This window comes from Mobula birostris, chromosome 9 (assembly GCF_030028105.1).
Source record: "Mobula birostris isolate sMobBir1 chromosome 9, sMobBir1.hap1, whole genome shotgun sequence".
Classification (NCBI taxonomy): Eukaryota; Metazoa; Chordata; class Chondrichthyes; order Myliobatiformes; family Myliobatidae; genus Mobula; species Mobula birostris.
Genome location: NC_092378.1, coordinates 151,452,504 through 151,466,135, shown reverse-complemented (window position 1 = coordinate 151,466,135; position 13,632 = coordinate 151,452,504). Strand labels below are relative to the sequence as shown.

The 13,632-nt window shown below is 43.8% G+C and overlaps 1 protein-coding gene across 4 annotated transcripts in view; it reads right to left on the bottom strand.

The window, feature by feature from the left end:
• The window catches only part of ccz1 (CCZ1 homolog, vacuolar protein trafficking and biogenesis associated), a 60,098-nt gene extending 47,394 nt beyond the window's left edge, over positions 1-12,704 (bottom strand). The window contains exons 1-7 of one of the 4 annotated variants that reach the window (XM_072269133.1): positions 12,625-12,690; positions 8,991-9,079; positions 6,415-6,508; positions 5,524-5,621; positions 4,755-4,848; positions 2,251-2,328; positions 98-145 (exon numbers count right to left, since the gene is read on the bottom strand). In XM_072269133.1, coding sequence (XP_072125234.1) covers positions 98-145; positions 2,251-2,328; positions 4,755-4,848; positions 5,524-5,621; positions 6,415-6,508; positions 8,991-9,004 — 426 coding nt within the window. In that variant the 5' untranslated portion in view covers positions 9,005-9,079; positions 12,625-12,690. Of the gene's footprint in view, positions 1-97; positions 146-2,250; positions 2,329-4,754; positions 4,849-5,523; positions 5,622-6,414; positions 6,509-8,990; positions 9,080-12,624 lie in introns of all 4 variants that reach the window. The other 3 variants (XM_072269134.1, XM_072269132.1, XM_072269135.1) reach the window with 3 other exon arrangements.
• Between the last annotated feature and the right edge of the window lie 928 nt (positions 12,705-13,632).

The following is a 13,632-nucleotide window of genomic DNA, read 5'->3' as shown; positions in this document are numbered from 1 at the left end:
ATGCGGGAAAACCAGATGCGAACGTTAAGCTGGGAAAGTGGGTCAGAAAAGAAAACGAGAAGAAGAAAATGGCTAGGAGCTAGCCGATCCACATCACCTTGTACATAGAGTAGCACTGCTGGATTACCGCCCCGTAGACTGTGTCCTGGAAGGCAAGCAGACAGAGTTTACCGAAGGTCAACGCTGTGAGGCCCAAATAACATCCGTTACATGAATGAAAGATAAAAGTAACGCAAGAAACAGCAGGAGTTGGTCACCTGACCCTTTAAGCCCGGCTTGCCATTAAAAAACTGACAGATTTGCTCTGACCTTTCTCCAGTCATTATCCCTTTATTCTGAAACAATGTCCCTTAAAGCCTTACAGCACAGAAGCAGAACCTTCAGCCCATCAAGTCCATACTGAACCGTTACTTTACCTAGCTGGATAGACCCATGCTTGAACCTGAGCCCTCCAAACCCCTCCCATCATATACTTATCCAAACCCCTCTTAAGTGTTGAAATTGAACCCACGTCCACTATTTCTGCTGCCAGCTCATTCCACACTTACACTACACTCTGAGTGAAGAGGTTTCCCCTCAGTTTCCCTCAAGTATGCCACATTTCACCCTTAACCCATGACCTTTAGTTCTAGACTCACCCAACCTCAGTGGAAAAAGCCTGCTTGCATTTACCCTATCTATACCCCTTACAATTTTGTGTACCTCCATCAAACCTCCCCTCATTCTTCTACGCTCCAGGGAATGAAGTCCTAATCTATTCAGCCTTTCCCTAAAACTCAGGTCCTCAAGTCCAAGTCCTTGCAAATTTTTGCTATACTCTTTCAATTTTATTGCCATCTTTCCCGTATGTAGGTGACCAGAACTGAACACAATACTCCAAATTAAACTTCACCAATGTCTTTTCAACTCAACATACCATCATAACATCCCATCTCTTGTACTCAACAGTGCTCCCCTACTTCCATATTTCCCCAAAGAGGGGAAGTTTTCTTTCAGTATTACCCTTTCAAATCCCCTCAAAATCTTCCCCTCTTTATCCTAAATCCAAAGTGTACAAGGCAACTTGCTTGAACTTTCCTCATGGGGCAGCCATTTTACCCCAGATGTAACACAGTGAATCTCCATTATGTATTTCTCTGTCTGAGTATGGAGACGCCAACAACCCACAGTAAACCATGTACACAGAACGGTATAGGATCTTCAGCCCACAATATTGTACCAGCCCTTTAACCTACTTTAAGATCAATCTAACCCTTCCTTCCCTCATAGCCCTCCATCATTCTTACATCCATGTGTCTGTTTAAGTCTCTTAAATGTCCCTAATGTGTCTGCTTCTAGCACTACTCCCATCAGGCTGTGCCACACACCCACTGCTCTCTGTATAAATAAATTACTCTGATATTCCCACACCCACTTCTTCCAAACACCGTAAAGTTACGCTTTCTTGTATTAGCCATTTCCACCCAATAAAGTCTCTGGATGTCCACGCAATCACATCTTATACATATCTATCAATTCTCCTCTCATCCTCCTTCGCTCCAAAGAGAAAAGCCCCAGCTCACTCGACCCACCTTCATCAGACATGCTCTCTCATCCAGGCAGCATCCTGGTAAATCGCCTCTGCACCCTCTCTAAAGCTTCCACATCCATCCTATAATGAGGGGACCAGAACCGAACACGGTATCTCTAGTGTTCTCTTGATTACTGAAGAACAGAGCTGATTCAATAATACATCATAAAAATGATCCCTGCAGGAAAGTGAATCTCAGGGTTGTATATGGATCATACTTAATTGTATGTTTGTTGAGATACTTCGAGCCACACCGCCCAGCAACCCCCTAATTTAACCCTCACCTAAACGCAGGGCAATCTGCAATGACCAACTAACCTGCCAACCCACACGCATTTGGACTGTGAGAGGAAATCGGAGCACCTGGAGGAAACCCAGGCAGGTAGGCAGCGGCAGGAAATGAACCCAGGTTACTGGTACTGTAAAGTGTTGTGCTAACCGCTATGCTGCAGTGCTGCGTAGTGTGTACTTTGATGATAAATTTACTTTGTACTTTGAAAAGTTTTCTGACACTTCCATATACATGCAGAGGCCACTTTATTAGCTTAACTTCCCCCGAGCACGAAAATCCCTTAGGGTATTGCTCACTCGTAATGTCACACTCTAGGTCTGTAACTGAAGAATGTCTGGTGAAATACAACTCTGGGACTGGAGCAGATTACAAGCAGATACCAACTAACCAGTAATTCATCCTCCTGGTACTCTGGTACGCGAGTGCCGTCCTTGTTCACCTTTTCAATTATGGGATTCGACACCACCTGGAACAGTGAAACACACAGAACAGCGGTCGTGACGGGGCAGAAACATAACCTGCCTCTCACAGGTTACAGGAGAGGCAACGGCAGGAGAGCTGTTATCATGATTAACCGGACTCTGAACAATAACACTCGGACCTCATTCACAGTTTGTGCCCAAGGAGAACAGCAAGGCCTCTATCACTGAACTGTTCTGAAGTCTGAACAAAAAAATGCCAATTTAAAAAAAAATATATGGAGCCGACTAGCAGTTACGGATATGGACCATTTGGTAAACTGTGCATGTTCAACTTCCTTATTTGTATGATCAATCACCATTCCCAACAGAGGTGACAGAAGCCCATAAGGCGTAGACCGTATGACATACAAGCAAAATCAGGCCATTTGGCCTAATCACAGGACTGTTTAAAACAGGGGTAGGCAACCTTAAGCACAAATGATTTCCTAGCATGCGTTATTCATTAATTTGAGGCCAAACATAGCTAGATGTATTTAAATGGATAATTCCCATATTTCAAGTTTTTTCTGGCATTTATCTGGCCCACTGTCTGCTCATTAATATGCGATCCAGCCCACAGAGGCAAAAAGGTTGCCGACCCCTGGATTTAAAATGACCAATTAACCTACTAACCGGTGTGTCTTTGGACTGTGGGAGGAAACCAGAGGACCCAGGGAAAACCCCACGCATTCCACAGGGAAAACATACAAAGTCCTTACGGATTATGTTGGAATTGTACCCTGTGCGCCAAGCTGTAATAGCGTCACGCTGACCACTATGCTACTGTGGTGCCCAAATTGTCACACTTACATCAAAACATACAGTGAAATGCGTTATTTGGCATCAAATCAGTGAGGATTATGCTGGGCAGCCCACAGGTGTCACCACGCTTCTGCCGCCAACTCCCTAACGCTAACCGTACGTGTATGGAACATGTGAGGAAACAGCAGCACCCAAAGGAAGATGGTAATAGACAATAGCAGGAAATGAATTGTAATTTACCGCTGGTGCAGCAAAACATTAAGCTAATCACTACACTCCTTTGCCACCCCACCTTCCCAATTTCCAAATGTAGGCACAATCTTCAATACGGTTTAACAAGCATGTGATGCGAAACCTAAGTTTAGTCTGAAGAACAAAAAGTTTCAAATGCTGCAAATGATCAGAGGTGGAGAGGGTCAGCAACTTTAAATTTCTCAGTGTTATTATTTCAGTGGACGTGCCCTGGGCCCAGCCCCAGTGCAATTACAAAGAAAGTACAGCAGCACCTCTACTTTCTTTGAGGTTTGAGAAGATTCGGCATGTCATCTTAAACTTCAAAAAAGCTTCTATAGATATGTGGTGCAGAGAGTGGCTGCATCACAGCCTGGTAATGGAAACACCAATGCCTTGAACAGAAGATCCTACAAAAAAAGAATACTGGATACAGCACGATCCAACCATTGAGCACATCTCCATGAAATGCTGTTGCAGGAAAGCAGCATCCACTATCAGGGACCCTACCACCCAGGATATGCACTTTTCCTGCTATTGCCATCAGGAAGAAGGTACAGGAGCCTCAGGACTCACACCACCAGGTTCAGGAACAGTTACTACCTCTCAACCATCAGGCTCTTGAACCAAGAGGATAACTTCACTTGCCCCATCATTGAAGTAGTCCCGCAATCAATGGACTCACTTTTAAAGACTCTATATATATATTTATTATTATTGTTTCTTCTTTTTGTACTTGCAGACTATGTTATCTTCTGCACTCTGGCTGAAAGCCCTAGTTGGGTGCTCTTTCATTGATTCTGTTATGGTTATTATTCTTTAGATTTATTGAGTAAGCCCACAAGAAAATGAATCTCAAGGTTGTTTATGTACTTTGATAATAAATTTACTTTGAACTTTTAAATGTGAATGTTTGATTGATACAACTTGCTCTTTCACAAATGCTCCTAGTTTTTTTCCGGTATTTAACATCCCTCCCCGGATTGGGTTGCTATTGATGATGAAGAGTCCCGGCGAAGGGTCTCGGCCTGAAATGCCAACTATTTATTCCTCTCCATCGACACTGCCTGACTTGCTGAGTTCCTCCAGCATTTTGTGTGTGTTGCTCTGGGCTGCTATTGTCAGTGTTCATTTCGGTCCCTTCCTTCTCTCATTAATTATTCAGTGCTTGGGAAGTAACATACAAATACAACTGAAAGAGAACATACAAATCCCTCACCGTCAGGAGCAGAAATTTTACCCCCAAACGCGCAGCTGGCGCTGTAAAGCATTGTGCTAATAGCTACACTACTGGGCTGGGCATCTGTGGGAGGACAGCATTAGAAATTTCCTACATCCACAAGTCACACTCCATCTTTTGCAAGACAAGAGTCCCAGGTGTCACACTATTATGCAAACCGTAAGACGTTCCGCACACAGTACGTCAAGCAAAGTGTACCATAACCATCCAGAAATTCTCCTCTGCTTCGTAAAAGAACTGCCTGTTCTTCAGCGTGTGCAAGGACTTGGCAGGTTTGCTGGGGCAGAAGGTCCTGCAAACAACAGAAGAAACATATCAGTCAGTTTAGGTAGGTTCTACATCCACTGTGGCCCCATAATAGCTCTCTAGCCACCAGGTCAGAGTTGTGGTTTCAGGACCCATTGCTGGAGACCAGAGCACAGCACCAGTGGGTGGATGGGGGAGTGCAACTCCTTCTGATTGACAAATTGAACTATTACACCCAGCGAGGGACAAGGTCTCATCCAAAAGCAGAGCTCCCAGTAATGTGGGATCCCTCTTCTTGCTAGGGTGACAGCTAATGGAAGAAGGGCATGGGAGAGCTCTTCGGTGCCCTGAGGCAAAGAAAATCCATTAATCACCATTAGATAATCTCATAATTATTCAGCATCTACAGCTCTCTGGGCTAGAGAACTCCAAAAGTTCAAGATCCTCAGACAAAATTCTTCCTCAGTTTTGTGTTGGGTGATCCCTCATCCCAAAGTCATGTCTCTTCATCCCAGAATCTCCAACATTCTCTCCCTACCTATCCCGACAAATGCACCTCTTCAAAATCCTGTAGGTTTCAACAATTTCCACCACTCATCCTACTGAACTTGAAAAACTTGTTCCTTACTTGCTCAATGATTCAGCCCTGGCCACTCACACTTCCAGGGGAATGGTTATCTTGTGAATACAGTGTTATCTTATTCCTGTGCAAGATCTTTACCTTGTAAACTGAACTATTGCTTCACACAATCCGACATTCCTAATCTTTTCATTTTTATCAACATCGTTGGGGTGATAAAACAGGATCTTTTTCTCCTCCTGTAACACAAAGAACAATTTATTTCGTAACTCATGACGAACTACTGCCATAACTGTAACTTGCTTCATAATAGCACCCTCAGTAGACGCCCTAATTGCACTTCTCTGTTCTGTTAATCAGACAATACGATACCAAGCCAAAGGGAGGCAAGTGTTAAGGAGCAACACGAGAGGGGTGAGAGATTTAGGGACTGGCGGAGGTAGAAAACCCAAAAGGTCAAAGACCCAAGTCCAGTGATAGAGGCCTGAAGGTGGAGTCTATGAGTCTGGGCTGGGATCTTGAGATTGCAGGCCTGATGTCAATGAGTCTAGGAGTCTGGGGCCAAAGCCGGGAGGTCCAGATACAGCTCATCCTGGGGTTAGACAAGAGAGAGCGAGAGAGAGATAAAGGGGGCTTGTTTTGCTGTTGTTTCTGCTGCTTGTGATGTTCTGCTGAATATTGTGGGCAAACTATTTCACTGTATGTATTGATGTATTTAGAGGGAAATAAATACTTCTGAATCTGGGAAATAGTGGAGTGATGGAAATTACAAGGGCAGAAGAGACCTTGAAAGATTCTAGATCTGAAGGAGGTTTCACAGAGGAGGAGGAGGTAAGACCATGGAGGGATTTGAAAGTCAGTCAGGAGAATTTTAATACTGGTGTATTACTGGATCAAGGAGTTAGTGTCAGAAAACGCAAGGGTGATGGGTCAGTCAAATGTGGTGCAAGTCGGGACCCGGAGCAGGAGAGTCCAGCCTCACACACTAATACACACACACGGTGGGCAGATCTGAAAATGCTCCTGGCTTACCTCACCTTCCTTTGGTCCGAGCTTCGGATTGTAAATGAAAAAACTCAATAGCGAGGGGGGTATCTGCTTTTCTTGTGCTGTTGTCATCCTGGGGCTGTTGAAAAAGAAGTGGAGGCATGTGAAGCAGTGTGGACAACTTCTCTCACCTCAACTCTGAACTGATGCCACAACCCAAAGACTCATTTTCAAGGTCTCTAAAACTCACATTCTCAGTATTATTTATATATTTAATCATTCACACTTCTTTTGCACATTGGTGTTTGTCTTTCTTTATATGTAGTTTTTCACAAATTCTATTGTATTTCTTTATTTTCCTCTAAATGCCTGTAAGAAAATGAATCTTAAGATAGCATATGGTGACATATACATACTTTGAAAATAAGCTTACTTAAAACGTGGAAAAGTACAGGCCCTTCAGCCCACAATGTTGTGCTAACCTGTTAACCAGTTCCAAGTCCTTCCCTCCTACATAGACCTCCATTTTCTATCGTCCACATGCCCATCTATCAGTTTCTTAAATGAGCCCAAGAAGTCCTTTGATTTTAATTTGAGAGCTTCATTCACAAGTTACTCCTCAATTCATATCAGGGTGAAAAGGCCAGCACAACATTGCGGGCCAAAGGGCCTGTACTGTACTCTAGTGTTCTGCTCTATGTCAAATTAACTCATTAATTTGCTTTAGACATTTAAAAAAATACTTATATCATTTATTTTCATGTTTGCACTTTATCCCACTGTGAAGTGCTTTGAACTACACCACCTGTATGAAAAGTGCTCGATAAATAAGTTATTATTACTACTTAGGAATATACCACATGGAAACAGCTGGAGTCAGAGATGGTAAAGCCAGTGAGCATAACTACAGGAAATGCTGATGCAAGAAAGCAGCATCCATCATCAGGGCCCCCCACCGCCCAGAACATGCTCTCTTCTTGGCTGCTGCCATCAGGAAGAAGGTTTAGGTGCGAGTCCTGAAGCTCCACCAGGTTCAGGAACAGCTACTACCTCTCAACCATAGGGCTCTTGACCCAAAGGGGATAACTTCACTCAACTTCACTTGCCCCATCTTAGAAATGTTCCCACAACCTTTGAACTCACTTTCAAGGACTCTTCATCTTAAGTTCTCCGTATTTATTATTATTTCCTTCTTGTGTGTTTGCACACCTCAGCCTTTTGCATATTGTTTGAACACCTAAATTGGTGCATTCTTTCATTGATTCTGTTATGGTTATTATTCTACAGATCTATTGAGTACACCCACAAGAAAGTGAATCTCAGGGTTGTATATGGTGACTTGTATGTACTCAGATAATAAATCTACTTTGAACTATAGGTGACTCCACTGAAAGGTATTTGTGAACCAGATGGCTTTTAGAACCAAATTTTTGAATGAGCAGCCATGTGGGGAGAGAAAGATAGAGATAGAAACTCTTCTCTATGAAGTGTTAGCCCAGACCGCTGAATTATTTATTAGGCAACTACCTCATGCACCACCAAATCAACCTGTGCAATTAACCTGGTCTCTTTCAGTAATGTGCTTTGTTGTAAACAAGACGCTCATTCAAAGGGGAAAAAAAATCCCTTTCACATGCCAGATTCCTTGCATCATAGGAAATTTCATAAACACTGGGTTGCTTTCCACAGTTCACTGAACTTTTGAATATCTCTTGCATTTTCTGTTGTTTTGATTTTGTGTTCATTTTTTCCGATAATGTTCCTGTGGTGCATGTTACTATGTTAAATGAGTCATAGAAATTGCCCAATTTGTTTCTTGTATTTACGTATTGAATCAATGGAGCCGATTCTATAATTCTGCTCCTGTTGTCCTGTGGTTTTATCATTCAGTCCATAAAGTCTGCTCCGCCATCTATTTTCCCTCTCAACCCCATACTCCTGCCTTCACCCTGTAACCTTTGACACTCCAACTAACCAAGAACCCATCAACCTCCACTTTAGATATACCCAATGACCTGGCCTCCACAGCAGCCTGTGGCAATGAATTCCACAGATTCACCACTCTCTGGCTTCAGAAATTTCTGTTCATGTCTGCTCTGAAGGGATGTCCCTGTACTCTAAGGCTGTGCCCTCTGGTTCTAGACTCCCCCACCATAGGAAACACCCTCTTCACATCCACTCCATCAAGGCCCTTCAATATTCGGTAGGTTTCGATGAGAACCCCCGTACCCCCACCCCGTTCTTCTCAACTCCAGAGAGTACAGACCCAGAGTCATCAAATGCTCCTCATGCATTAACCCTTTCATTCCTGGATCACTCTCATAAACCTCCTCAGAACTCTCTCCAATGCCAGCATCACCTTTCTGAGAGATGGGGCGGCCCAAAGCTGCTCATAATACTCCAAGTATGGTCTGGCTAATGTCTTACAAAGCCTCCTTGCTTTTACATTCTAGTCCTCTCAAAATGAAATCTGACATTGCATTTGCCTTCCTTACCACTGACTCAACCTGCAAGTTAACCTTTAGGGACCTTTGCACAAGGACTCCCAACTCCCTTTGCGACTCTGATTTCTGAATTCTCTCCCCATTAAGAATACAAGAATAACCAGCTTTGAAAGTTACCTTGACATCAACATCGGCGATGTTTTAATTCAATTACTTTCTCTATCTTGGTATTGAAGCACATTACTCAAGTCTCAGACAACCATCTACTGTGAAAGAGAGAGAGAAGTGTCAGAAGAAGCATCCATTTTCCCTCCACTGCTCACCGGCCAGTTCCTGATTGCTCCGTACATCTGAAAAGACTATAGGGAGAGCTGAATGAGAACGGGGTGGGTGTGGAGAAGATCAATATCCTTTGGTTTGGATGGATTAATATGTTTGGAGATGACACATAGATTGGTGGTGTTGTGGAGAGCATAGAAGGTTGTTGTAGGTTGCAACAGGCCTTTGAAAGGACGCGGAGCTGGTCTGCAAAGTGGCAAATGCAGTTCAATCTGGAAAAGTGTGAAGTTATACACTTCTGAAGGTCAAACCTGAATGCAGAGTACAAGGTTAACAACAGGATTCTTAACTGTGTAGAGGATCAAATGGATCTTGATGTCCAAGTCCATAGATCCTTCAAAGTTGCCCCTCAATGCACTGTGTAATGACCAGCGTACAAGACAAGCTGCACCTCAGTACACATGCCGATAATCACAAAGACACCATGTCATCAAAGTTCGGTACGTCACCAAAAACTGTGACGAACTTTTATAGATACACAGCAGAAAGAATCCTAACTAGTTCCATCATGGCCTGGTTTTGAAATGTCAATGCTCAGGAACGAAAAAGGCAACAGAAAGTGGTGGATACAGCTCAACCCATCACAGGAAAAGCACTCTCCACTATCAAGTGCACTTATGGGGAGAGCTACCACAAGGAAACAGCCTCCATCAAAGTCTCCCACCATTCAAGCCATGCTTCTCCCCCCTCAACTCACTAATACCATCAAACAGGAGGTACTGAAGCCTTAGATCCCACACAGCCGTGTTCAGGAGCAGCTATTACTCTACAGGCTCCTGATGACACTCACCACAAAGCTGAACTGATTCTACAAACTACAGCATATTATTCTCTGTAACTTCCGCCACCTCCAACAGGATCCCACCACTAAGCACATCTTTCCCTCCCCCCCCCTCTGCATTCCGCAGGGATCGTTCCCTACACAACTCCCTTGTCCATTCGTCCCCCCCCATCCCTCCCCACTGATCTCCCTCCTGGCACTTATCCATGTAAGCGGAACAAGTGCTACACATGCCCTTACACTTCCTCCCTTACCACCATTCAGGGCCCCAAACAGTCCTTCCAGGTGAGGCAACACTTCACCTGTGAGTCGACTGGGGTGATATACTGCGTCCGGTGCTCCCGATGTGGCCTTTTATATATTGGTGAGACCCAACGCAGACTGGGAGACCACTTTGCTGAACATCTACGCTCTGTCCGCCAGAGAAAGCAGGATCTCCCAGTGGCCACACATTTTAATTCCACATCCCATTCCCATTCTGACATGTCTATCCACGGCCTCCTCTACTGTAAAGATGAAGCCACACTCAGATTGGAGGAACAACACCTTATATTCCGTCTGGGTAGCCTCCAACCTGATGGCATGAACATCGACTTCTCTAACTTCCACTAGGCCCCACCTCCCCCTCGTACCCCATCTGTTATTTATTTTTATGCACACATTCTTTCTCTCACTCTCCTTTTTCTCCCTCTGTCCCTCTGAATATACCTCTTGCCCATCCTCTGGGTTCCCCCCCCCTTGTCTTTCTTCCCGGACCTCCTGTCCCATGATCCGCTCGTATCCCTTTTGCCAATCACCTGTCCAGCTCTTGGCTCCATCCCTCCCCCTCCTGTCTTCTCCTATCATTTTGGATCTCCCCCTCCCCCTCCAACTTTCAAATCCCTTACTCACTCTTCCTTCAGTTAGTCCTGACGAAGGGTCTCGGCCTGAAACATCGACTGCACCTCTTCCTACAGATGCTGGCTGGCCTGCTGCGTTCACCAGCAACTTTGATGTGTGTTGCTACAAACTACAGACTCACTTTCAAGGACTCTTTACAACTCAACCTCCAAGAGGACCGCAACCATATCATGGTTTGGAGGTTTGCCCACTTCAATGACCTGGACAGCAATGTTGGCTGGAGTCAGGGCTTTATGCTTCGGCTCTTGGTAGGGTCACCCATGCCAAACAGGTCAAAGGGTAGAAGCCAGACTAACAGTGGTCCATCGGACCTCCAGGTCCGGGGGTTCAGCTCAGGACCAACAACCCTGACTAGGAAAACATAATTGTCATGGAAACGGCAATTAAGAATCCTTTCACATCTGAGTGTGACGGTATTCCCGAGTTTCCATTTGGGACTGGCATGATGGACAGTAGTGAAAACCGAGAGGAAGCTACTGCCATGATGAAGTCATTCCTGAACACCGCCAGAGATGGAAGACCTTCATTGCCACCCTAAACACCAATGGTGTAACAGGCAGTAAGTAAGTTACAACTCATGCTCTTAGTATTATTGTTTATTTATTTAATCAATTCTTTTGCACATTGGTAGTTTGTCTTTATGTATAGTTTTTTTCCTGTAAATTCCATTATACAGTTCTAATTGCCTGTAAATACCTACAAAAAATGAATCTCCAGACAGGATATGGTAACGTATAGTAGTTTGACAATAAATTTTACTTTAAAAATTTGAATAATAAACAATACAATCTGCAGTCTTCTGACTGAGTCATATCTGACACATGAAACTCTGTCCTCCTCACATGTACAAACTCTGCTCACTGGTTATTTGTCTTCAAGATGAATGCGGAAGTTCTATCTGGGAAAATTATCTGTTTCATTTCCTGGATTACAACCAAACTTTGAAAATATAATTTATTACCTCTCAGTTGTTCTGACTTTGCAAATGGTGCTATATTTTTCTGTTATTTAGGGTAGAAGTGGCAAACCTTTGACACAAGCGAATAACAAGCTACTTAAAATTTATGTAGCTAATACAAAAAATGTTCACAGAAGCACCAGACAAAAATTAATAACATGGACAAATTATATAATTCGGGCTAATTTACAGTTCAAGTTTAGGATTAATATAAATTAAATTCTCAAAAATACCACTGATCTAATCTAAAGAGCCACTGAAACTAGTAATCTATGCAAATTAAGAAACTATTTCTTTCAAAGTATCCAAGTCAGTTTTAAAGTTATTCTTTTCTATTCAAAACAAATCCTTGACAAGAGGTTCTTTATAACAGAGAGTGTAAGTGTTTTTTTCCCCCACCAAAGGAGAAGTCTTCCAGGATCCCATCCTAGGCCTCGGCTGCAGCCGGTCTAAATTAAAGTCCCAACCCAGCCAGCCTGCATTAAGCCCAGGCTGGATTCCCTCTAGTACGCGGGGCCGCCGTTCGGAAACTCGAGGCGAGGACGACTCTCCACAGTAACAACCGCTCAGTTCACGTGTGAAATTAACGAAACACTTGAAAATGGCGCATTTGATTTAAGGAAAACACAAATCATGGCAAGACCTAGGCCTCATGTTTCAGAGACGGTAAATTTGAGCAGCTGCCCAGCCAGACTGCACACTTCCTAGGACAGTCACAACAACCCAAAACCCAGCTGGGAATCCGCCCCCCACCACCCACGTTAGGCTTTAACCGCGCAGAATTTCTTATTATTCTTTAACTTTAAACATTTTAAAGCAGACCTAAGTACTACCTTGTTAATGTTTTCAGTCTGTAGTCCTGCAGCATAAACCATCCTGAACGCTCCGATGCCGAGACTCCACAGCACCACATACTGGTTACTCAGATCATTCTGGGCCAAAGAGCCATTTACATTCTTTTTGAGCCAGTTCCTCCATTATCTGCATTTTACGAAGATAACATAATTTTACATTTTTTCCAATCAATTATACTAAAGAGATTGTTAAAGGAGTTTTCTATATTTGTATATTGCTCCAATTTCTCTTCTTCTACCTCACTGGTACATCACTCCCAGACACCCACATGAGTGCTGCCCCATGAAGGCAAAACCTATCACCAAAGATCCCCAAACACGAGGAAATCTGCAGACGCTGGAAATTCAAGCAACACACACAAAATGCTAATAGAACGCAGCAGGCCAGACAGTATCTGTAGGAAGAAGCACGGTTGACGTTTCGGGCCGAGGATGAAGGGTCTCGGCCCGAAAGGTCGACTGTGCTTCTTCCTATGGATGCTGTCTGGCCTGCTGCGTTCCACCAGCGTTTTGTGTGTGTTGACCAAAGATCCCCACCGTCTGAGCAATGCAGTTTTCTTCCAGCTACCACTGAGCAGCAGGTACTGAAACCTGAAGTCCCACACCACCAGGTTCAAGAACAGCTACTCGCCGTCAATACTATAAACACAAGAGATTCTGCAGGCACTGGAAATCCTAAGCAACACACACAATGCGGGAGGAACCCAGCAGGTCAGGTGGCATCTATGGAGAAACATCAACAGTCGGAGTCTCAGGCTGAAACCCTTCATCAGGACTTAATAATTTGGTTAATGAACCAGCCAGCACAATCCAAAGTCAAGATGAATTTATGGGCTCCATTAGGTTTCTTTGTTTCATGGCTGCCTGTTAGAAGACAAATCTCAAGGTTGCATAATGTATACATACTTTGATAATAAATGTACTTTGAACTTTGAACATTGTAATTTGCACAAATACAAGTGTGCACAGATGCAATGAAAATCTTAC